Source organism: Cataglyphis hispanica, chromosome 13 (genome assembly GCF_021464435.1).
Source record: "Cataglyphis hispanica isolate Lineage 1 chromosome 13, ULB_Chis1_1.0, whole genome shotgun sequence".
Lineage (NCBI taxonomy): Eukaryota > Metazoa > Arthropoda > Insecta > Hymenoptera > Formicidae > Cataglyphis > Cataglyphis hispanica.
The window spans coordinates 5,199,745-5,223,646 of record NC_065966.1 but is presented as its reverse complement, the minus strand read 5'-3'; the positions used below and the strand labels follow the sequence as shown (position 1 = coordinate 5,223,646).

The window sequence follows — 23,902 nt, the reverse complement described above, 5'->3', positions numbered from 1 at the left end:
TAAGTGCTACTTCGTGACTCACTTGTTATTAACTTATTACCACATGTCGGGGTCCTTGTCGTTTCTGCGACGTTGAAATGCGACACACATTGCGATTGATAGATCACACGATCGCTACTACGCCTTATCGACGACCCAACGTTGTGACGCAGATTTGTGCGAGCTGCGCAAATCGGGATTTATCGGCGTGTATACTTCTCGTCCGTCTCGGGGCATTGATCTCTTCGCAAATATATCATTCACCGAATACATCCATTTTATACATCTTCCGTAAACAATAGCTCTTATCGAAGTATGCTTGCTGGACAAGGCTATGCTTCAATAGATCTAAGCTGATGCAATGATTAAAATTTAAAAGTTTTGAAAAGATATTTACATATTTTTTTTACATATATGTTAATATACGTATATTTAGTATATTAAAACTATTGAAACAAAATTGCATATATATGATTATGCAAATGTTTTTAAAAGTCCAGTTCCAAAAGTACTCTTGCTTAGAACTTTGCGTGTTTAGCATAATATTTTAGCATTAGTCTTAGTATCATTGTCCAATATGTCGTAGGAAAATTATCAAAAATTATTTGTCCTCTCCATAAAATATTTCGGAAAGACAGTGCGCGTGCATAAGAATTGATTATGTATGACTTGTCACAGATATCTTCCTCTTAATTTATGCTTTAATAATAAGTTCCGCACGATAAAATACAGTGCGATCCGACTCGAGCAATGAATAGTAAATAACAACGAAATATATAAACGAGACAATCGGGATTTCATAGTAATAATTATTATTATAACGATGATGTGATAGCAATAATACAAATAATAATATTAATAATAATAGTGGTATTGGTACTAAATCGTAATAATAATAATAATAATAATAATAATAATAATAATGACATATGTAATATCTCTAAAAGAAGACAGAGTCGAGCTACTTACTATATAGTTTATCGGAATGGGGATGTGTAGAAGTGCGTGTCATTTTCAGATGGGATATAGGGGGATTCCATAGGGGGAGGGATGAGAGATATCGATCGGGAGGGGACCCTGGGTTCGTCCTCGCGGACAGATCGCGGTGTCCACCAGGACGAACGGGAACGCCACTCGGTGCTAAGGCCGAGCGACATTCCGGGATGGGGCGAGGGGGAGGGGGATCATCGGGTGTTCTCCATCACCACCGTCGGGATCACCGCGAGATCGAGCGTCGGTTACGTGTATATCGATGAAATAATAATCGATACGAGTGTCATTCGTCCGTGGGGATGATGCCGTCGACGGTATCCAGATAACACGCGATCGTCCCCGCGCCCCCCGGAGATGCGCTACCGAGATCGTAGTGCGCCGTGAAAATCGGACAACCCTACCCTAGAAAGATTGATTGGATCGATGGGGTCGTTCTTTCGCGCTTTCTCTCTCTTTCATTCATACTTTCACATTTTCCGGGCTCATCGTTACGCTTCTTATTCTGACATTCCGACGTTTGCATTCTTGCTCGCTTACAGACACACACACATACACTTTATCGCTTGCTTTCGTTTGTCGTATCGCGGCAAACTCGTGCATGCGTCTCGAGGAGACGCCGATGCATGAGCTCGACCCGATCCTTAAGAGGAGCAGTCCCCCTCTTTCTCGAGATGGTACTGCTGCTGCTTCTATTGCTGCCGCGCTGCTGAGGTTACTCGTCAATCAAATCCCTCCTCGCGCCAAAATTTATTGCTCGGGCTTCGGGAGCAATTCCGCCAACTTGGACTTGGCGTCCTGATCCTCGGAGGACTCCTCGCTTTCCTTCTTGGTCTCCTTGCTTTCCTCACTGTGATTTTCCTCGGAAGATTCGTTGGAACGCTCTTTCAACTCTTTAGCGCCTTCCAGCTGAGCTGGCTGTTGAGCAGGCTGTTGAGCAGCAGGCTGCTGCTCCGGTTGCGACTTCTCAGCGAGTGGAAGCTCCGATTTGGCCTGAGGTTGTTCGAGAACTGTCTCCGCTGCGTCTCGCTTGATTTGGCTGGACTCCTGAGACTGTGCCGGCTGCTGTTCGTCCTTCACTTCCTGGATGGGAATCTCGGCACTCTTCGCTTCTTTCTCAGGCTCCTTCTCCTTGATTATTTTTTCCTCACTCGGTTCTTGAGCTTTGACAGCCGGTTGTTCGACGGGTGCCGTCTCTAGTTGCTCGCTCTTGGCGAGTTTTTGTTCTTCGGATGAGGTCGCATCCGCTCCGATCTGTTCGGTCTCAACGGGTTCGGATTTCTCAAGCGGCTGGGCTGATTCCTGGGCAGCGGGGGCGGCCGGAACAGCGGGGGCAGCGGCGACCGGGGCGGCCGGAACGTTGGCAAGTCCGACGGTTTCGCGAGTTACGCGGTCAGGCTTCTCCTCGACCTTAGCGTCTGCGGATTTGGACTCCTTCAGCTGTTCGGGCTCGCTCTTCTTCTCCTCACTGGCAGCGGTCGCGGGAATTTCAGGCTCCTCTTTCTTCGGGGCTGACGGGGTTGCCAAAGGTTCTTCTAATTTTTTTTCCTCCTTCGGTTCTTCCTTGGCGATGTTCTCGGCGACGGCGTCATCGGCGCGTTTCTCGATGGCAATAACAGGCTTCTCGGTCGCGGGTTCCGCCGCCGGTTCCGCGCTCTTGCCTTCGGCAACTGGTTGTTCCTCCTGGAAGACGCAAAATTAAAGTATACAATTTATCTTGAAAATAGTGTAAAAAGTGTTAAAATACGATCAGATAAAAGACGCAAAAACTATTTGATCATCGCAAATTAAAGAAGCTCACTGGATTCTTCTCGGCTGGAATCTCGGCCGGCTGCGGCGCCGGCTGCACCGACTCATTGGCCTCGGAAGCGGCCTGGTTCAAGGGCTCCTGTTCCTGCTTCTTTTCGGCCTCGGCGGCCAACACCTTCGGCTCCTCTTTTTCCACGGAATCGATTTGCTCTTCGGATGACTTGGGCTGTATCTGGACTTCTTTGACTGCCGCTTTCGGCAGCTCTGGCTCGTCTTTCTTCGGCTCGATTAGCTCGACCTCCTCGGAGCTCCTGGCAGGCGCATGGTTGGCCGCGGCGGACGGCTCGGTCGGCTTAATCGGCTCCTCGGATTCTGCAGGTGCGTTGCTCTGCGGAGCATCCGCCGCTTTCAGAGCAGTCTCCGCCGGGATCTTCTCCTCGACCGGCGCGACCGGCAGCGGCTCGTGGCCCGCTTGATGATCGGCCACCGGCATGCTCGCAACCATCTTCAGCCCCAAGAGGCACACCATTGTAATTACGGCAAACTTTATCATCGTGATATCTGCAAAAAAATATTGAATTTTAAATTGGTCAAAATCTCATGAACTTAATTCTGTTAAAGTAAAGACTCTATTAATGTTTTTTTTTTTACAATTTTTGACAGTTTTACGAAATAATGAAAATATAGTTATATCGCGCGATAAAGGAAAGAGATTTTCGATTATAACGATTACAAAACTTAAGATTATGATTTTTTAATTAACTTTATGATTCAGAAATAACAGAATTAACGCGTTTCATAATTTTTATGATAAAAATTATAAAAATTATTTGTCTCCCTCTCCTGATTATAGCGTTATCGTATAACAATAAGAATTAAAAATAATCACGGTTACAATCTTTTTTTGTCTTTCCAACAATTGATTCTTCTATATCTAATAATGCTCACTCAGACCTACGTCGAGAAAATATTGAGACGCGCAATCTTTCAGTTAGATTAACAGATACGAGGACGAGACTGTCGTCGTGACAGCTCGTCATGAATGGGACAAACGCATGAATGGACCCGATCGTGGATCGCGAGACGAAAGAACGACAGCTATGATCGCGTTAATGGGAAGAAGAGCCGGAATATGGGATAAGAGCGGGCAAGAACGAGAACGTCACGCTCGGTGGACATTTTACATCGGGGCTGCTGCGAGAGAATCGGCTGGAAGGAGAGGGAGTGACATTGAACCGAATGCACCGAATAAGGCGAACATTATGAAACTAATGACAGGATGCGTGCCCCTCACGCTCGTTACGTACGCGCGTACGGTTTTCTCCGTATACATTCGGTTTCTTACTCCGTATAATATATGGAGAACAAGCCGTAGCATTTTTCGTATCGACTCTTGTGAATAAAGCATTAATGATAAGTAATTTATTTCTGAAGTAAAAATTTACGTGGAGAAATGACGGGGCATCTGATGACTTTTGAGTTACAGGCGATTGAAAGTAATTTATTCTCGAATATTGGATTTGAAATGTTCATACTTTACGCGAAAATAAGAAAAATTAAATTTGCGCTGCGTGATGCGAGTTCTTTGTATCGTAAACGATCGCGAAATACATTGTCACGCGAGTGAAACAGTAGATTAGCCTTTGCGAGTAGGCGTATATACATGAAATCGAAGACAAACGACGCGGTATTTACGCGTCATCAGGTTGGTGTGGTTGGATTAGCAATCATTGACGCTCGAGTAAACCGTAATCATTGTGACAAAAGCAATCACTTTTCCAGTCCAATTTGCTATTCTGCACGACTATCATCGATCGTTTCAGCAACAATTCCAATGGAAAGTCATCATCAAAGATGATATTTAATTTTACTTTTGTATTTAATTTTATGAATCCCTCTTTGAATATATTGATTAAAAATTACGAAATATAATCTTGAAGTTAATTTTTAAATATATGTGAAAAATTTGCAGAAAATTTAATTAGAAAATTCAGAAGGTTTATAAGTTATTGTCAAGCCATATGACTCTGAGATTCGCTTATATTCGCTCCTCGAAAGCGGAGATTACGCCTCGTGGAAACTGTCGGGTTGCAGCAAACCGGAATGCGTTGTCGGCACGGTAGAATCGAGAGGGAAAGACGACGACAAAGACAGGAACAACGAGGCGTAGTAACGGAGAACAGCGAACGGGCAGGAGGTGGCAAAACGATCCAATTTTTACGGCGAGTTCGGCGACGCAATTGCAGCTGGCTGCAACTGCCATATTCTTGCGAAGCCTTTTCGTAATCGCGTCGCCGGTATCGTTAATATCACCGAAACCACCTTGCGTCGCGAAGAAAGCGGATCGATTTCTCCCCCTCATTTCTATCAAAAATTATATTTACGAGCATTCAGTTACTCGGAGCAGAAGATATCCGGATATAAAATAGAAATAGTAAAAATAATTTTTTAATTACAATCATGAAAGCTGCTTTTCATTTGGATTATTATTGAGAGTTTTGACGAAAAAGTGATATAAGACTCGCGAACAGGCAGCTAAGATTCAATTTCCCAAATATTCGCGTGGAAGTGTCCGCGACGAATATACAATTACACCGGATGTGGCGTCGTCGTAATAAACTTAATTGCGAGCCGATTCAAGTACCATACCCGTCGACTTATTATCCGTGCATCACACGTACGTTAATTATTTCCTATACGATGTCACGAGGGAACGTGTATGACGGACGCGTGTTCGTCGATGCGCGGGGTGGCGACAGCAACGACTTCGACGTAATCTCTTTCCGTTCCACGCAATCTTCGAAGAGAGAAAGAGGAAGAAGAAGTGGAAGGAATGGACGAAATTTTTCGTAGAGGAAGGCGTCGTTGATCGCGCTACGAATACAAATAAGCGTTCGTCGGCCAGGTCGATAGATGCAGGAAATGCCTGTGAAAGATGATGGACGCCGATTACCTCATCAAGATCATCAGAGATGTAATGATGGTACCACGCTTACAAAGAAGTCGCGTACCATCAAGCGCTTCAACGTCAATGATTATAGCCTTTTTCTTCTCTCTCTCTCTCTTTCTCTTTCTTCTCGCCTTTCATTCTCGCGGCGTCTGATTGCGGTATTGAAATAGCGTTTACTCGTTTATTCCGAAGCCGCGAAATTTCTTTTTCGGTTTAATCTGAATTTCACGAAATGCAGCGTGAAATCGCGAGATTTGTGTTCCTTGTTTATTTCAAATCTATATAATAATTTACTTCGCCGCACGAGGAAGATTCGGTTAATTAAGAACAGAGATGGTTTTTACGATGCTCGTCGACTATAAAAAAAAAAAAGGAAGCTACTTGAGAAGATGGCCGTCGGTTGGTGACCTCGAGTTGACGTTGCGGCGCAGGTAATTCATAGATTGACGGATTAGGTTGGCTAATTAAGGGACGGAAAGCGCGTCGCGAGAGGGGGACGCGAAATTACGCAAACGCGGTTGAGAAATCTACAAATTATGTGTACAGCGACGAAGTGTACGCTTTGCACGCGAATGACGCACGTTTTGACCTCTTAACACCGGACTCTCTTGACACGTAAAAGACAGAATTGTTCGTGAGTTAATCCTTTCTTATGGACTCTTTATAGCTATGAATGTCATGTATATCAGTCATGTATATCATGTCTTACAGAGAAACATAAAAGCGAATAAAATTTCACGCCAATAATCCGTTGAAATTTCTCAACGCAATGAATTAATTTCTTATTTTATACTTATTATTTTATATTATTTTACTTGTTATTTTATATTATTTTATTTTTACTGATTAGAAAAATAATAAATTTGAATGTGATAATACATGATGTATTTTTATCCTATTTTTCAATAATTTAAAAAAAATTCTTTGCACGCCCTGTAGCCAAAGAAAATTTAATATAAAATAATAAGAAACTTCTATCTACATTGGATATATTTAAATTCAATTATAATATGGGATTATTTCTTTTTATTCCTAAATTAAAATTAGTGATTATAAATAATAAACATATACACGTTCTATAAACAATTTTTTCTTAATTGTTTTTAATACAAAACAAACTTAATGCTTAGAGGATTATAATCGTCTTTGTTGACAGAGAGAGATTTTATTGAGGTGTGAAGCATTATTTTGAAAATCTGTGTTTGCTGCGCCTCGATTAATTGAACGAGCAATTACTAGCGTGAACAGTGAATAATAGCATTGTCGCGCTCCACTTTCAAAACTGTCTCTATTACCGTCGCGGTAAAACCGCGACTCGTTATCGAGTCCTACGCGTATTGCGAAAGCAGCATAGCCAGCCTCGAGAAAAGTCTTTTGCGCACAAAATTAATAATCAACCCGAGTCTGACGATTACACATGTCACTTGGACTCGCGATTTCATCAAACGGCTATTATAAAGTCTATCACGTAATTCATTGTTTCGGAATTAAATTATGGAAAATTGGATTCCAGGTTTAGATTCATATAATGATTAATTATTTAATGATTTAATGATAAATTGCTGAAATGTCAAAAGCGAGAAAAAAATTTCACTTAATAATTACGGATCGTGATTGATTATTGGGAAAAGTTTTCGAATTCACGTTTCGTGATTCGCTCGATGTCAAATTTTCAAGATTATGTCGCTTAAACTTAACGAAGAAATTTGATCGATTGACAAGCGAGATTGTCGACTCAAGTAATCCGTGGTGGTTGACAGATGACGACTTGTCTCGTTTCCTATCGAAAGACCATCTCTCTCTCTCTCTCTCTCTCTCTCTCTCTCTCTCTGTCGCAAGACGGAGTTTCTTTGCAAAACTCTGCGAAATAAAATGAAGATTGTGTACTCACGTTTTTTTCTCTTCTCCGCAAGCGACTGTAACTTTTGTCAGGCGAGTTGGCGTCGGGCACGGGCTTCCTTTGCTCTTCTTCGGCTTCTCTTGCTCTTGTCCCTCTCACCGGTTCGCGCAAACTATCGATCAGCGCGATCGATCGGAGAACGAAATTAACGCGGGGGGAGTTCTGTCCCTCAGTATCTGTCTTCCCTCTCTCTTTTTTTTTCACGCGCGTGCAGATTACGCTCGTTTGCGAAGGATCGTTGGCGATCGGGATGAAGGTTGGGTCGTGTGTCGAGATGGAATCGCCGGGGCCCCGCTTATATACCCATTTACCCACCCGTGCTAGCGGCCAGGATCGTGCAAGGGGGCCCCGACCCTCCTCGCCGTTCGAGCCACCTCGGGAGGGGCCCCTCTTTTAGTCTTCTCTTCGCCGCCCTTCTTGGACTCTATCTGCTTACCTACCTACCTACCTACCTACCTACCTACCTACCTTATCTCTCTCTCTCTCTCCTTGTCTTCCATCTTTTCCTCTCTCTTTCTTTTCCTCCTACACCGCTTCTCGCATTTCTGCCTCGATCTCGCTCGCTTCTGCTTACTTTCAACTTGCTCGCCGATTTCTTTTGCTCTTTTCCGTTTCGGCCCACGATATCTACACTCGGCTGTCTCATATGCCCGGTCTTAAAAAGAACTTCGAGTTTGAGAATGAATTCGTAACGTAGCTTGTGTTGCTGACCCAGTGGGATAACGTCTTGAATGGACTTAACCCTTTAATTACGAATCCTGTATATATATGTACGTTCAGCTAGAATAGAAATTTTGCAAAACTAAAACTCTTCCTAATATTATTCTTTAATCATTGTATATGTCATGTTGATCTAAAGATAAAAATAATTAATCTGGATGATACATGCTCGTGACTCGTAAAGAATTAAATCCTGCGTCGTATATAAGACATTCTATATTATTTTATAGCGGAATCGTCTTAGGTTTATTATCAATTACTAGGATCTCTTTACTAGAATCGTAAAGTTGCTTTTACATAATATAAGTTTTGAACGGTAGATAAGTTTCAGTTAAAATTAGATATTCCAAACAACTCAGAAAATTTAGAAGAAGAATAAGAGATGCATAACGAATGCCTGAAAAAAATTAGGAATTTTTTTTTTATTTTTAAAATACATTTCATTGTTCAATGTATATCTCTCATCTATATTTTTATATTTAATACTTTATTATTATAGCACACAGGATGGCACTACGAAAATTTACGATCTGTTTGCTAATACATTATTGCTGTTTGCTAATAAATTATTGTGTTTTCTATTAAACAATATATGCCATCGTTCATTCTTGCTTGATTAATCGTGTTGACGACACACCTGCAAACGTCGCATGCCGGTATGACGTGTCGCGTTTGTGTTTTTAAAACCATTCATTTGGGACCATTCAACATATCGAGCGGAAGTGCAGTGGCAGGACTATTACAGGTTGTGACAGACCTTGAATACGCTTGAAGGGCTTAATCGACATTTATTTTTTACGAATTTGCAGTGAATACTGCAAATGATTGTCTGATTGTCAATAAAAAATTAAGAAAGAGATTATTTAATGGGTTTAAGGAAATAATTAAATGTAAAGTGTGTTTTAAAAACATATGTACTCTATCAAACATTGTTAAAGTCTCGCTATTTGTCCGTCATTCCTCGGTAAATTTAGGAGAGGTCTATTAGGTCTTAACTTACCAAACTGTTATTGTCCTTCTAACTTTTAAATATGAATTATCAGCAATATGACCTTTTTCTCTTGGCGTGAGGACAAATCTTTTCTGTTGAGAGCAAGATTCGTGCCATACGTGTCTTTCTCTCATTCGCGGCAAAGACACTTCCTCTCAATGGACGTAAATGAATATCGCACGTGCTCGACATGTTTAAATAACCGAAAGTTTGCGTGAGCAATAGCTATTTTGGTTTTAATTCTTAAAAAGAAGAGATCTTTTTAACTTTCACTATCGAAAAAGTACCGCACAGTAATAAAAATTTTCCGCCAAAAATTTTTCTTCATATAAAATTAATACTCTCTTACATTATATTTTTCCATATAAAGGAAAGAGGAAATATACAGATACAATAAAATAAAAATTTTTTGTAAAAACATTAAGGGGAACGGCTATGGGAAAATCAGCGCTCTTCGTTTGAAAGGATTAATATCCTTGACTAAATATTTGGATAAATAAGGAGATCAATAATTATAGCTTTTTGTATAATAGTTACTCATAAAATAAGAGATTTTATTATTATTTTTTTATCCATTAAAATTTCTATCACACACTGCATCACTTTACGCATTGCAAATATGCTGCGAATTTGATAAATCTTGAGCCGTCAAGAAAATTGTTTTATTTCATTGCTGTGATTCATCGAGGAACGCACGATGAGTCGTATACGCGTGTGATACACGCGTCAGTGCGCACATATATATAGACACTGTTATGTAAACAATAAGTTTACATATCGTTTCGTATCGACGTAGCATAATTTTTTCGTTAAAAATTATCTGTCAATATCGACGGTATAATCCTTACAATTTCAACATGATAATTAATATTTTTAAAATTTATTTTTGGACCATGTGTTTGCATTTTTGTATTTAATCTTCCTGAATTTATTAAGGTCACGCAGTTGGAATCATGACTTATACGATCATCGTGACTATTTAAATAAATCATATTTCGAAAACAGAGATTTATATAATTTTATCTTGTCACTCGGTCCAAAATCTTTTTACGATATAAAAATATATGCTATATATATTTTTTTCCGTTCATAATTCGTGTAGTTTTTAAAATTCATTCCTTCGATTAAAATAATATGCTATCGGTAATTTTCCTCTATCATTATTAAAATATTTTTGCGCCTAAACTAAAAGAGCCGTTATTATGCTAGCGTTTTCGCGGTCGATGCGTGAATAATTAATGCGAGATTATAAAATCGTGAATAATTCATGGTTTTTATCTTGATCGTGTTATATGTAGCTTATCCGAAATGAGATCGATGACCTCGCTGTTCGCTATCTCGACTTCACATCGTAAAACTTTGGCAAACTTTAAATCATTGGCAGATCGTGTAAAATAAATTGAATTCTGCATATTCTTGAAGAAGGCATAATTGAAAACTGTTCTTTTCAATTTAAATTATGCAGTTTATATTTCTCAAGAAGAAGTAAATTATTTTTTATTCATTAAAATATATTTTTAACTAAAGTATCTGACTTTCCTATTGTTGACTATGAATAAATTTCCACCCATGAATAGACACGTGATATTCTCGGTGCTCTTTTTTACGTATTGTTTTATAATATCGTGCTCTCTTCCTGAATTCTCAGTTATTGCTTAGGCGGTTGCTTTACAACCAGCGATTCCCAACCGTTACACACCGTTAGAATAATACGCGTTTATTAAAGTTGCCGTTTGCGAAAAAGCAGATTCATCCTACGTTTGTATGCAATTACGTCTAACGTTTATAAAATGAAAATTCTCATAGTTTTCTTAAATTTTTAGGGAAGTTTATAATCAACTTAAATTTAAATTTAGTGCTAAAAAGAAATCAATTCTAAATTTAGAAGAACACCCTCTTTTTACGGGATTTTACTTAGATATATTTTGTTTCGCCTATATAACGTGAGAGAAATAAAATATTAATCTATGAAATATGTTAATCTTATTCGTTACATGAAAAAGATTATATAAATAGATATGCCACCCCGGGAGTCCCGGTATAATTTTTTTGTGATATAATTACCGCAATGCTAATTACTACATAATTGTGCTGCTTCGAGAAAAAGTACGATGTTTTTATTTTTATTTCTTATGACATTCTAAGCACCGCTCATTCACGTTGTCTCTTTAACAGCACTAATTGCGAATAACGTCCGGCCGCGTATATCACGTAGTGATTCTCGCAAGTTTTATGTGTTAATTCCGGAAAGTATCTTTACACAAGTATATATTCGAAGGACGGCGTCCATGATTCTCGCGAACCGCAAGGCTGAAAACAAATATTCTATTTAAATTATCCATTCGGGACAAGGATACCAGATATAAGGAAGAGAGTGGTAATTAGAATTATACGAAATTATTGAAGCTTTCCGAAGGAAACCTTCGAGTGCCATAAAACATTTCGATTTATGTATGTATGTATATATATATGAATTTTTTTATTCTTAAATTTTTTAGAGACAATAATCTTTTTTTTTTTTTTTTCAATAAAATGAAAGAAAATTTGTATTCTTTTGGCGATATATTCTGTTTAAAAATTTGTCATTGGAAGGAAAACCTGAAATTCGGAGATACGCGAAATTCCCGTTTTAAATCCGATCCGCCACGCCACTTTGCTCTTGCGTCCTGTTGTCCGCTTATCCCCGGTGCTGATTAGCACGGACGCGATTTCTCACAGTCCGGCACGTGCATCAAGGACGCCATTGATGGTGCGCGCAAATATAAAGTCGGAATTTTATTGCCGCGTATATAATAAAAATAAGCGCAACTGCGATATTCCGCAGAAATAATTATTTCGCTTATAATGATGACGCGTACTTGACTTTCGTTAACTGCGACGATTTCATTATCCAGCTTGTTGTTTTACATATGTCGTATTATTGCGTAACGCTCCTTTTCTCGAATGGAAAATTCGCGAACGACGCTTTTTGCGATCATTTCAGTTACAACGGCGGTAATTGACTCGGTTAAATAATCGGTTCGTCAATGACTCACGACTCTGCCAATGAGACTTTTAGCAATATCTTGGCACGAGGTGTGCCGAGGACGCTGTTAATTGTTATCAAGTGACGTATTTGGTACCGCAACAAAACGGTCGCACCTATGTTGCAACTGTTATTGACCGTGAATGATCTATAACAATTATTTATCATGCATCATACTAATGCGCAGAGGATGATGTATGTGTTAACATTGTTCGATAATGACATTTTCATCACGTTTAATCCAGGAATGTGCTAATATCTATCAAATGCATGAACGAACGTGCGCGATAAGCGATGTATTCGTACATCAAACTTTAAAGTTTTTATAAATTCTTAAGACATCGAATGCTGCAAATGAATACATTTTTTATATTTTTTGCAACGCAATGACTTGATAAAAATTTTTTATCTTTTTTACAATATTAATACAATATTATTAACTATTTAATTAAAAATTTTTTTGCTATTTAAAAAATTTTCTTTTTAAAGTTATACGAATAGTTGCAGAGCTCTTCCAATTTTATGGTGTGCATGAAAATTGCATTCGTTTATCATATTTGAAATAAAAAATACAAGTTTTTTTTTATTAAACAAATTAATTAAGCTATCTGCTATCCAAGCATCTTTTCAAAATTTTAAAAAATAAAAAAATGGCGGCGTGTAAAAAAAATCCATCTTTTCTTGTTTATAATAAAAAAGTGGGGAACCAGATTAAAAAAAGACTTTGTTAACAGAAATGGAATCCACACCGTGCATGAAAATATAAATCTGCAAATATTTGCATAATAAAGAAAATTAAACTGAAAATCTTTATTTAAGTACTTAATAATATTGTAAAAAAATAACAAGTTTTTATCAAGTCGTTGCGCTGTAAAAAAAATCTAAAAAATATACTTACTTTCCGAGAGTTCAAATGCGTATGCCTCCTTAATTATCAAAGCATTCTCTTATCTTTAATTAATATTATTGCTCTTGATTCTTCTCATAAGAGTTTTTGCGTGAAAATAATTTTCGATTGATTAGAGAATTCTTTTCCATAATCCTCATCGATTGATATCACACGTACGCTTGAACGTTTTACTTCAAGATCACGCACATTTTGTATACATCAGTACACAATTCGTCGTTATAACTCACGGGGCGATCGAGACGTGTTTTTTTTTCATTCACCTTTGACAATCGCGCGCGCTCGACCGATAATTCTTATTTAATCGCGGTGAATCACCGATTGATGGGTCATTGCTGGATACACCGATCATTAAAAGCGAGGTCTCGCTGAATCCGCGTGTTTTTTTTTTTTTATTTCGTGCAACGCACAATGCAATTCTTCATTTATGTCTGGCTTTTGTCAAATCGCTACGCGTTTCGATGACCGGCGATCTTTTCGGCTCGAAGGGCGATTTACATCCCGTTGTGTATTTTGTGTATTCACGAAGGAAATCATTGCAGAGTCGATTTTCTTCCTCTACCCCCCTTCCTGCCCCCAGCGAGAAGCTAAGAGTATAAAATATGAAACTACAAAGTCGTTAAAGGTTGAAGGAGACGCCAGTTGCGAGAAAACCTGTCCGTTGCACGCCCGAGCGGTATATTAGCCCGCACTTCTGCAAGCGTATATTTTCCATCGCGTGAAGATGAAAAAAAAAAATCTGAAAAGATGCTTTCGCGTATCTCGTTGGCTCCCCGAGGATTCTCTTGTCGCAACTACCGCGAGTGGTTTCGCGAACGATCCCTCTTCGCGCTGCATTATTTGCGCGAAGTAAACCTATACGCGCTTTTCCTTCGCAAGAGATACAAAGATATCGAGTAAGAAAGCTATTTTATTTGAACTTTTCTTTCAACATTGTTGCATCGTTTCTATATCAAAGGATGCGAGTGTGAATTGTTGCTATAGCAACCGAGGATTCAGGTCGCGCGATGTGGAAAGAATGCGGGGAGGAAGAAGATGAAGAAGCGAGCGAGGAGAGGCCAACGTTTAGGCAGGTCCGGCCGACCTTGACTACTTGAATCCTAATTTTATCCCAAACCGAATCCGGTTTCCATGGCGGTGGCACATGGGAGGTGGTATCGGGGTTGCAGCTGGCCCGTCTGGATGCCTATCGTCACCCCGTTTGTTTTTTCATTAATTAACGATGCAATTAGTTTCTCGAATTCTCACGAATCATAAAATCTATATTTTAATTCCATACATCGTTTTTCTTGTAAAGAATTTCACAATCAACGTAAATAAGTCCATAATAAGTAATATAAATTTCTTTGTTTTAATAAATATATTTATTTTTATAAATATATTTGTTTTTTAAGAAAGAAAAAAGAGCAATTTTTTTAAAAATTGATATAGTAATTAGCTTGAAGTTTATATTAGTTATGCGGAGATGAAAATGTCATTGGTCAATAATAAAAAAGAGAAAATATTATCTGCAATACAGATTAAAAAAAAAAAAACAAATAAATAAATTGTTTGAATTATCTCTTTATTTTCCATTAAATAATATAATAAAGGCGCGCGGGTGTTGGAACATCATTGTTGGAAATCTATTGGAGGGGAGTGTAGATTTTCTGATGATTATGAAATAATGATGACGCGTGGCAACCCAGATAACAGCGGTCCTGGGGCGCGTCCTGCCGATGACGACGAGTCTGCCTGCCTCTTTTGTCGCCTTCTCTTCCTCCTTCTCCTCCTCTCGTGCCTCCCTGACCCACAAATCGAGTCCGAGCTCCCCCCCTTTTTTTTTTCCTTTTTGCGCGTGACGGACACGCTATCCCATTATCCAGAAATAGCTGCGGGTTTTCTAATTTTGCGAATCGACCGTGGCGAGAGGAAGCGACGCGAGAGTCAATCCCCATAGCGGGGATGTCTCGCCCGCTAGAGACAGGCTCACGGTAAATGGTCTCGCAATGTACATCGTGCCGCAGACATTATACGGCATTATGGCGCGGATCGTAACATTATGATTATCTTGCAAGGAGCCCAAGGTCTGTCTCTTCTCATCCTCCCCTCGGTCGCAGGTGTAATTGTTCTTTCATTTGACGCGTACATCCCATCGCGCGATTCCCCCCTTCGTCTCTCGCTTTTTTTTTTCCATCCGGACCTTCTCCACCTCGCACGACACTTCGTCGCGAGAGAATGTGGATCGATGAAAAAAGCTGCCATCTGATATCTCGAAAGTCGCTTTTGCGACTGGAGAAATTTTTAATATTTTTTATATTAGAAACTGTGGAACTGTCAGATTATTATTATTTGAATATATGAAGAGAATAATCTTGAGAATCTATAAAGATCTAAAAATTTAGACTAGTTTGAGATTAATAATTTAAACACACATTACAGATACGAAGATGTATAATTTATTAATTTTTTTGTGGACAATAAATTTCATCTTTAAATCTGGGGTTTCATTCTCTTTGTTTAAGGACGAAAATTTTTATAGAATATATCGCGTCATCGACAAATAGATCGCGTATTTGCGGCTGATAATCTCAATTTCACCTTTCCTATGTAAAGAAAGAAGGGAAGAGGAAGACGAGCATACGATGATGAGAGAAGAAGGATCTCTGAACTCTCTCGTCCGAGCTTCTGCCGGCGGCTATAGCTATTCTCAGCTGGCTCTTCTATCCTCTCCCTCTCCCCTTTCTCTCCGCTGGACGATTCTTTTTCGTCGTGTTCCTTTTGCAGCAGCAACGACGTCGTTGCAGCAGTCAAGCGGCAGCAACGGCATTAGCCCCATAGTATAGACTATGGCCAAAGACGATGGACGGGGCCGGAACGGGTTGCCGTTCAGGTTTTGCCGCAGGGGATCGTTAAGATAATCGCCGCTATCCTCATCCTAACTTAGCTTTAACCGTACGATATATCCATGTCTCGCTCGCCGGCCCCGTCTCTCTCCTCCACCCCTTCCTCGTCCTTTCCTCTTCGACATCCACCCTCTTACGCCTCTTTTCTCTCTCTCTCTCTCTCTCTCTCTCTCTATCCGCGCTTTCTTCTCCTTCTCTTTTCCTTTATCTATTCCGATGCATTCCCCTCATTCACGTCGCTATGCTTCGTCGATGCAGATTACGTGTGTGCATATTAAGTTATGCGGGCGATACACGATTTTGATTTAAGGGCGTGCGATAAAATTAGACGCATCGCATACTCGATTTTGCAACGCGTGAAATTTATTCAGCGATTAACAGAGCGGCTTGGAAAATAATTACGATAATTATCGCGTGCACAAGGCGACGTGTGATTTTCTATGTCTCGGAAGGACGCGATTGTGAACTCTCGAAGACTTTCATCGATGATAAAAGTAACCCCGACCATCGATCGTTGATGATTGTCTTTCAGACAGCGATGCTCGCACGCACCGACGAGCGCGTCACGCGTACAAATTGACGGTGATTCTGAGTAGACATCCTTCGACATTTTTTTCTCTTATCTCTTCATCATCTCTATGATTTATGACATTGATTATTGTCATTAAAAAAATCTGCATCAAGGATGGTTTTGGCAATTTGAAAAATTACACATCTCGGAAATCATGATTTTTATCTATCTTCGAGAAGATTGTTTCTTTAATCCTCTCCTAAATATCCTCTAATTTGTAATTTATGACATTAAAATTAATAATTTAATTGTAATTTATGACATTAAAATTACTATGGATGCCGCTATCTGCGGATATTGCGGTCTACCTTCTTTACGATCCAAGTATAATTTCTCAAAAAATCTACGGCGCGTCAATGGCATCTCATTTCGCTCTTTTAATCTTAATTATCCGCTGGCCTCAGAGATCCTCCCTTTCCTCGGGGAAGTCGCGGGAAGCCGCAAGGACGCGGAGGTGCGATCGGTCGTCGTCGCCTGCCGCCGCCGGCCGGTCGCGCACGCTCGTGTATAATGCGTTACACAGGTATTACAGGTATTATCCGTATTACACGTATTACGAGTATTATACGGACGTACGTGCGACCTCGAAAGAACAGGCCTGGCATCACGGCTCCTTCTTTCTCCGTTTTCCTCTTCGCGCATCTCTCTCTCTCTCTCTCTTTCTCTCCTTTGGCATCTGCATCTCCCATCGTCATCCTTCCCTGCATGCACAGCCTCACTTCATCCTTCTCTTCTCCTCTATCCTCTATCGACTTATCCTTTGCTCTTTCTCTCTCTCTCTCTCTCTCTCTCTCTCTCTCTCTCTCTCTTTCTCTCTTCTATTCTTTCTCCTACCTACCTCTTCTATTATCTTTTTATCTTAAGACCTCAGAGCGAGCGGGCGGTTTAACGTCCGCGACTTTTTCTCGCCTTCCTCCCCCTTTCTCTCTTCCCGTCTTCTTCTCCTCTTCCTCGGCTCCGATCATCTCTCGTCTCCGCAGAGTTGCACTCCTGAACGCTTCGCGCTCAATGCATCTCTATGCAACCGCGCCGAGATTCAAGAAATTTTGTATCCCACGATGAGTGTTTCTTTATCTCAAATTGTTGAATAAAAAAATATATAATCTTCTTTTATATTTTTTTTTTATTCGATTCAATTGAATTCTAGATATAATTTTATTTTAATGAAAGATACTTTGATTCTTGAAAGGTCTTTGTAAGATCTTTGTAAGATAAAATATTGCAATTTTCTCTTTCATTTGATATCTTAGAACTGTCATGGAAAAAGACTTGAAGTTTACTAAAGATTCTGTACTCGGATAAATAGGCGCGATAGATTTTAAATTCTCTGTATGTTCTGATGCAACGTTTTGCAATCGACCATGCATATTTTATATTTCTCAGAATTCCGTAAGTTCTAATAATTCCGATAACATCTAATACTTGAAATTACAGCGTAGTAAATTTTGATTTCTGCAATATAAATAATGATATGTATCGGATTATTGCATCGTACCAATCTTCTCGCGTGTGGTTTCCTTCTATTTCCTCAATAAAGGCTAATAATAGAAAAAAAACATTACATGAATCAAATTTTATGTAATATTTTTTTTTGTGCAACAAGATATATTTTATAAGAAAGAAATCTTTAATTTTTTTAATAAAATAATATTCCAAATAATAATCTATTTTTATGCATGTTTCGTATCAAAATTAATTGCTATTAATTTTTTTTTTACACTAAAACTCTTCAATGCGTAATATATTTTTTTACCTCGAATTATCTCGAACTATTTTTAATTCTGAAATAAATCATCAATAAATAATAAATAATAAATAATATATTTATTTAATAAAAAACTTGATTTGAATATTGGAAATATGAATTTTTCTTTTGCTAAAAGAATTCATCATTAACAGCTGATGCAATGAAAGTTAGACATTTATAAACTTTAACAAAAAGCTTACCTATAATAAATATAAAATTTTCATATAAAATATCCTCACATTGTAATAATCCATTAAACGTCATCGCGCAAATAGGCCATGCGAATCGAACAAGACAGATATCATCGATCTTCACTCATGGAGAAAACGACCTCGGTGTAATGCTCGACCTTTACGAACCGGTCCCCCGCGAGTACAGTGCATTTGCATGCTGACACAGGTGTACATGTTTCATATGATGGGTGGGATCCACGTTGTAAGGTCTCGTACACATTAAATGTACACGCTAATAACAGGCTTTCCTGCAAATGACAATCATTTGCGTATCCAATTTACAGTCGCAATAAGGTTTTCTAAAGGTGAGCAAATTCGCAGCTTTTATATATTAAATATTAAATAAATATTAAATAATTAATTAAATTATTTTATAAATAATTTATAATTTGAATTAATCGAGTTGTATTTAAATCAGTATCTCATTCATCGATATTACTGGCGATGATTCGTTCAGGACGATCGAGAGAGAACCGTGTAGATTCGCCTTTAATCCTTGACGATGGGAGAGGAAGACAGGTTTCGATCGCGAGGGAAGGCGTTATGCATCTCGATGCAAACCCGTACCCGGTACGGTGGTCTGCTATCGGCTAGAGAATGATCTCGTTATATAGTGCACGACCTTAGCGAAACTGGTTGACATGAATCGATTTGTATGCGTTGCTAGCTGCGGTGCAATTAATTATGTTGCATAGAAATAATTCAGCTAGAGTAAAGCTCCAATTGCATCGATAGTGCTCATTAAATGAGTCTACTTTAATAATTTTTTTTAATATAATGTTTCTTAATTTTACATATATATATAAATATAGTTTGAAGTTTGTGGAAAAGAATTTTAAATTATAAATTATTACTCTTGCATCCTGAAGTCGTAAAAGTGTTTTCGGACGAAAATGAGGTAAAAGAAAAGGAGTTAAAAAAAAATAACCGATGGAATTGAATTTTTTTTTTATGCGCCACACGTATGTGAGATAAAGTACAAGAGCGCGACGATGCATTCTCGATATGCTCATTCATACTTCACCAGCTTCGCCAGCTGACGCGTCAATGAATTACAATGCGTGTGTCTGATCGAAAGCGTATGCACGCGCAAATCAGTTCCTATATATTATCTCTCCTTCAGTTAATCGGGTACTTCACCCGATTCCATCTGGCCCATCTCAACGAAGCCGATCGTTTGCATCGACGACCCGTCGTTGAGGACATTCGATTTGCATTTGACGATCGTCGGTGATATAATGCATGTCATTTCTTTGCGCGATCACGAAATGTGAAGTGACCGCGAACTTGGCTAGCGTGTTTTCATTCAGGGTCATTCGTCGATTCAATGACGTAGCTAACAAGTGACCGATGCTGTACGTTAATCTTTTGAAGAAGGAAATAAAAGAAATAATAGAGAATAAGAGAACACGAGAGAGAAATTTAATTTAATGAAAGGCTAACTAAGCAACTACATAGATGTTATAAAATATTTACAGTATATCATAGTATATTGCTCTTAGATACCACGGAGTTTCGACCTTTACTTCAAGTCTTCCTCAGTTAAAGGTTGACAATTAACTGAGTAGAACTTCAAGCTTTCTTATGTAATACCAATTCAATATTCACTGATTTTGTATTAAGCAGACATGCAATCAAGTAATGTTTACATATTTTACAAATAAATTAAAATAAATTAAATAATATAATTAATTAATTAATAATTTATTTATTTATTTTAATTAATATCCTTGACAGAGAGAAAAAATTAGAGAGATGTGTTAGGCTTGGGTAGCATTTACAATTAAAAATCTTGAGAGAATGAACTCGAAAATGAAATATATTCAAAATCGTTTAAGGAATATGATTCCTCAAACTCTCTTTAGGAGCATCCAGTATAATCTTACGCTTTTAACACATCATTTGACTGTTTTTTTTTTACAACACAAGATATAGGAGGAATACTGATTATTACTCTTTCTGAAGTCTTAAAATAATCCAAGATACACGTTCCTTATCTGCCAGTTCTATGTCGCTTTTAAGAGTCCTTTTTTCAACGACTGGAAAATTCCCAGCATACTGCGTCTCGATGATCCCTGATAATATTCCACTGCTTAACGGCCGTAAGCCCTTTAGGGAACGTGCGTGTTACTTTACAATCACCCCCAAGTCAGGCTGCTTTGAAAGAGTGCCTCGACAACGAGTATTCACAAAAGGTTCCTTTTATCTTTCGAGAGACAAACAAGAGTATCTATTAGGGTCAGATCAAATAACAGGCCTTGGAGTCCATTTGGATCGAAGGCAACAGCGCGCATGATAGGGTACAGAGATTGTCCGTGGTTAAATCACACTCATAGGACTCTCTGTTTGTTAGAATAATTTACAACACGCGATTCATGTAACGATTCCTCATATAACTGCGGATTTAAAAGCTTTCTAGATCCAAAGATACAGCATAAAATTCTCGCGAAGAGCTTATCTCATCAATCCTATCTATTCGTTTATAATTTAATACGTTTATAAATTAAAATTTTATTAATAATTAAATGATTTATATGTAAATGTGGATAAGAGAGGACATTATTACTTTGATTTCGCTTCTTAGATTGTTTGCCTTTCTCTTGCGTTTTTTTTTACGCAAAAATGGCTATGGAATACCAACGTCATATTAGGTAAATAATAGGAAATTCCATATTAATTTGCGACCTCGACAATAGCCGACAAGGCCGTTTATATTGCTTCGAATGTAGATACGTCTCTTTTGGTTATTTCGGATGAAGGTCCATGCTCTTCAGCGCATAAGTATCGTCGATTAACGCGGATGTGTATTTGAATGGAGATGTTTAATTCATATTTATCTCCCGCGAGAACGAAGGGGGAAGTGAGTCATCCCTTGCTCAAGGATTATCACTCTCTAAGGGGGTCTTACGTCTTCGCATCTCATATTTTGACTCATATATATACAGTATAACAAAGCACATGTAAAATTAAAAATATATTCGAAAAGAAATCATTATTATTAATTTATTAATTTTTTTTTCTTTAAGGAGGCAAACCTCGAAAAAGTGAGTACATTTTCTACATTTTTTTGCAGTGCAAGACTTGATAAACATTTTTAATTTTTTTACAATATTAATACAATATTGTTAACTAATTAAATTTTTATTTAAATACTTAATAATATTAATATTGTAAAAAAATAAAAAATTGTTCAAGTCATCGCGTTGTTTAAAAAATTTAAAAAATTATTTTTCGAAAGTTCAAACGGATATTCCCCCTTAATTCTCATTAAATTAAATCATGTTTGATCTTTACAATCATAATTTTCAAAAAACTTCTCAAAAGATTAAAGCGTGTTGCACACTATACGTAATGTCACTGTTATGTCATGTAACATTAAATATTTTTAGGTTTTTACTATCGATGGAAAGTTTAATGGAAATCCATTTTAGATTAGCCGCGTTGTAAAAGCATGTTAGAGAGACGTCAGTATTCTTCCTGTTTAGCCTGAGTTTTCGCGATATTCATCAGATCCGATGCGATATTCCGAGCGCGATGTTGCTTCGTGACTTTGTCAATGGATGCGCAATGCTAACGATAAGCAAAATCCCGATCGTGGATAGAATCCATTGCACTTTTTTGAATTTATAAATTCTAGAAATAGTTTCAGTGCACGAATACAACTCGCATACTAGTTGCCTAAAGTTACATATGTTCCTGGTAACGTAGCAAGAAGCGCGGTCTTTTATATTTACATTGATTCATTCAGTTATAACTATTTATCATAACTCCAAACGAAATCAATGTCATAATAATGCTAATAACGCATCAAATGTATTCGAATAGAAAAAATGAAATAAAAATCAATTATGCTGTCAAAATTAATGTTTTATGACAGCTAATAAGGATTAATTCGCATTTACTTGGAACAGTTGGTGAGATGTATATCTTAATAATATCAATGAGAGATAATGAGAGAGATGTCGACGATAAAAAGTCTATTGTATTGTTTTTACACCCATACATGAATTCTGAAATCAATCTCATACATAAATACATGCTGGCGTTTCGTGGAGAGCTTAGTCATTAGATTGCAGTATGCATTATTATATGTGTGGAAAACGAGTTTAAATACGCAATAATATGATAATTACGAAATAATCCGTTTGGCGTCAATATTATTTAACGCCGCGAGAAGGATAATGAAAAATCAATTGCATTAACAGTGTAAACGTCAATCAACATTTACATACTTATGTGAAGCAATCGTTCTGCGAGGCTCATTTCTTACTTTATAATCGTTAAGTGGATCTATTTCGGCGAAAGTATATATATATATATGCTTCTTTTTTAATTTCATGCTGCTCACGCTTTAAGATCGTTTAATATTATTCACGGTCTAAGTATGAGGATGAGAGAAGAAGCCACTGCCGGTTTAGCTTAACCTTGAACGCTGTCAATTAGGAGAGGCGCACTAATTACATTCACGCCGTGTAAGAAGTGCTTAGAACGCAATTGATTAAAATATACGTTGCGAATGGAATTGACGTTAATTCGAGTCTAAGAAAGTGTCAATATCGGTTTGGACCGACACGAAATCTTCTATCAAAGAATAACTGCGTAGGCGAAATGTTTATCTCCTTCTTTCCGTTACTTCGGTGACTATAAATTCGATCCTAGGTCCGCCTCGATCGTAAATAATTTTATTTTTATTATCTTTTATCACCCAAGCTTTTCAGACTCTCTGTCCGAACTGGCTATCTAACCGTTGTGGATATTTTAATCGAAAGATCATGGCGTTGGATCACATACATGTCAAGCGCGATATATAATTTCATCTTAATCATGGCTTCGAAGTGATTTGTTAATTTTATCTTCACTCTATCGTTTAATCGAAATTCAAGAGCACTTATAATTTTTTGTTTAATGTTGTAATATATGAGCAATTTATGTGTTGTTATTATAACAATAATTCTACGTTATTTTAAGTCGTAAGTTTAAAGTTGTAACACTACTCAGCCATCAAAATTGTAATTTAATGCTAATATCAATGTCTATAACCGATGATTAAAATTAATTATTATTAATTCTATTTCTCTGATGATTTGATTTTGACATTTTCACCAACAAGAGACACGTGGCTTCATGTTTAATCATGAGTGATGCAAGTTGAAAGATTGCTCGATCAAGACAAGAACATGAAAGAGTGGCAATAGAAATTATAATCATGCATCATAAGTATTTATTACGGCCAATCTTTATTTTATTTTTTTCTC

At 37.9% G+C, this 23,902-nt stretch overlaps 2 protein-coding genes across 3 annotated transcripts in view; one reads left to right on the top strand and one right to left on the bottom strand.

Moving 5' to 3' along the window:
• Positions 1 to 23,902, top strand: part of LOC126854244 (serine/threonine-protein kinase S6KL-like) — a 44,584-nt gene that overhangs the window by 4,120 nt on the left and 16,562 nt on the right. The gene's annotated exons all lie outside the window — the stretch shown is intronic.
• LOC126854237 (fibrous sheath CABYR-binding protein-like) lies at positions 775 to 7,856 on the bottom strand. Its single transcript, XM_050600768.1, has 3 exons — positions 7,560 to 7,856; positions 2,771 to 3,279; positions 775 to 2,652 (listed from the first exon to the last, which is right to left on the bottom strand). The coding sequence occupies exons 2-3, from the start codon at positions 3,269 to 3,271 to the stop codon at positions 1,720 to 1,722; spliced, it is 1,434 nt and encodes a 477-aa protein (XP_050456725.1). The 5' UTR covers positions 3,272 to 3,279; positions 7,560 to 7,856; the 3' UTR covers positions 775 to 1,719.

What these genes read in the sequence shown, in the direction of transcription:
- LOC126854237 (XM_050600768.1), bottom strand. Translation starts at nt 3,271, where the DNA reads ATGATAAAGTTTGCCGTAATTACAATGGTGTGCCTCTTGGGGCTGAAG. An exon ending in TTCCAGCCGAGAAGAATCCA is followed by an intron (nt 2,653 to 2,770) that starts GTGAGCTTCTTT and finishes TGCGTCTTCCAG; the next exon opens with GAGGAACAACCAGTTGCCGA.